The sequence below is a fragment of the Sinocyclocheilus anshuiensis genome, unplaced genomic scaffold, assembly GCF_001515605.1.
Source record: "Sinocyclocheilus anshuiensis isolate Anshui unplaced genomic scaffold, SAMN03320099.WGS_v1.1 scaffold319, whole genome shotgun sequence".
Lineage (NCBI taxonomy): Eukaryota > Metazoa > Chordata > Actinopteri > Cypriniformes > Cyprinidae > Sinocyclocheilus > Sinocyclocheilus anshuiensis.
The window spans coordinates 1,824,715-1,825,754 of record NW_015552566.1 but is presented as its reverse complement, the minus strand read 5'-3'; the positions used below and the strand labels follow the sequence as shown (position 1 = coordinate 1,825,754).

Sequence of the window (1,040 nt, the reverse complement as noted above, 5' to 3'; positions counted from 1 at the left end):
TTGTTTTGTTTTGTTTTGTTTTGTTTTGTTTTGTTTTGTTTTGTTTTGTTTTGTTTTGTTTTGTTTTGTTTTGTTTTGTTTTGTTTTGTTTTGTTTTGTTTTGTTTTGTTTTGTTTTGTTTTGTTTTGTTTTGTTTTGTTTTGTTTTGTTTTGTTTTGTTTTGTTTTGTTTTGTTTTGTTTTGTTTTGTTTTGTTTTGTTTTGTTTTGTTTTGTTTTGTTTTGTTTTGATATAAAGCTGAAAAATAGAATTGCTGCCTTCACAACTGAGTAAAAAAATTAGGTTGAAGTATTAAAAATCCTAAATCTGAAATAAAAATAAATATCTAATTAGAAATATAAAATACAAAAAATTTATAAAAAAAGACAAAGGCATAAAAATAATCACTGAAACTTACAATAAAAATATAATGAAATTAAAAAATTTAATAAAATTACATACTGTTTAATAACTAAAGTAACACTGATAACATACATTTTATTTGTTTATTCATTTATTTATTTATTTTTGTTTATTCAGTTATATATTCATTTATTTATTTTTATTGTATTTTGTGAAGACTTTTGTTCATATTTTGTTCATAAAGGTCTTTTTTAAAAGAAAAAAAAACATTTTGGATACATTTGTGCTTGTTTGCATTTCTTTCTTACCTCTTTTTTTCTCTCTCTCTCTTTGGTTGCATTGCAGCGGTTTGCAGTGGAGAGATCACAGATTCAGCTGGGGTGGTGTTGTCTCCAAACTGGCCTGAGGCCTATGATAAGGGTCAGGACTGCATCTGGGGGATCCATGTTGAAGAAGACAAGAGGATCATGCTAGACATCCAAGTGTACGTCAAAGTGAATGACATGTTCACACATTATACCACAGAAACCTTACATAGTCCTCACAGTTTTGAGAGAGTTCTGGATCTGTCAGCCAGGACTTTGATTTCTTTTCCTCTATGATGACCATCTTATATCATGGGGAAATAAATTGCATTATATTGTAAGGCTGCATGATTAATCAAAACAAAACTGAAATCACAGTCAGCTTAGAGGGATT

At 27.8% G+C, this 1,040-nt stretch overlaps 1 protein-coding gene across 1 annotated transcript in view; it reads left to right on the top strand.

The window, feature by feature from the left end:
• The window catches only part of LOC107664941 (seizure protein 6 homolog), a 78,755-nt gene that overhangs the window by 56,832 nt on the left and 20,883 nt on the right, over positions 1 to 1,040 (top strand). Inside the window, exon 6 of the mRNA XM_016455641.1 lies at positions 687 to 825. Within this exon, the coding sequence (XP_016311127.1) occupies positions 687 to 825 (139 nt within the window). The remainder of the gene's footprint in view (positions 1 to 686; positions 826 to 1,040) is intronic.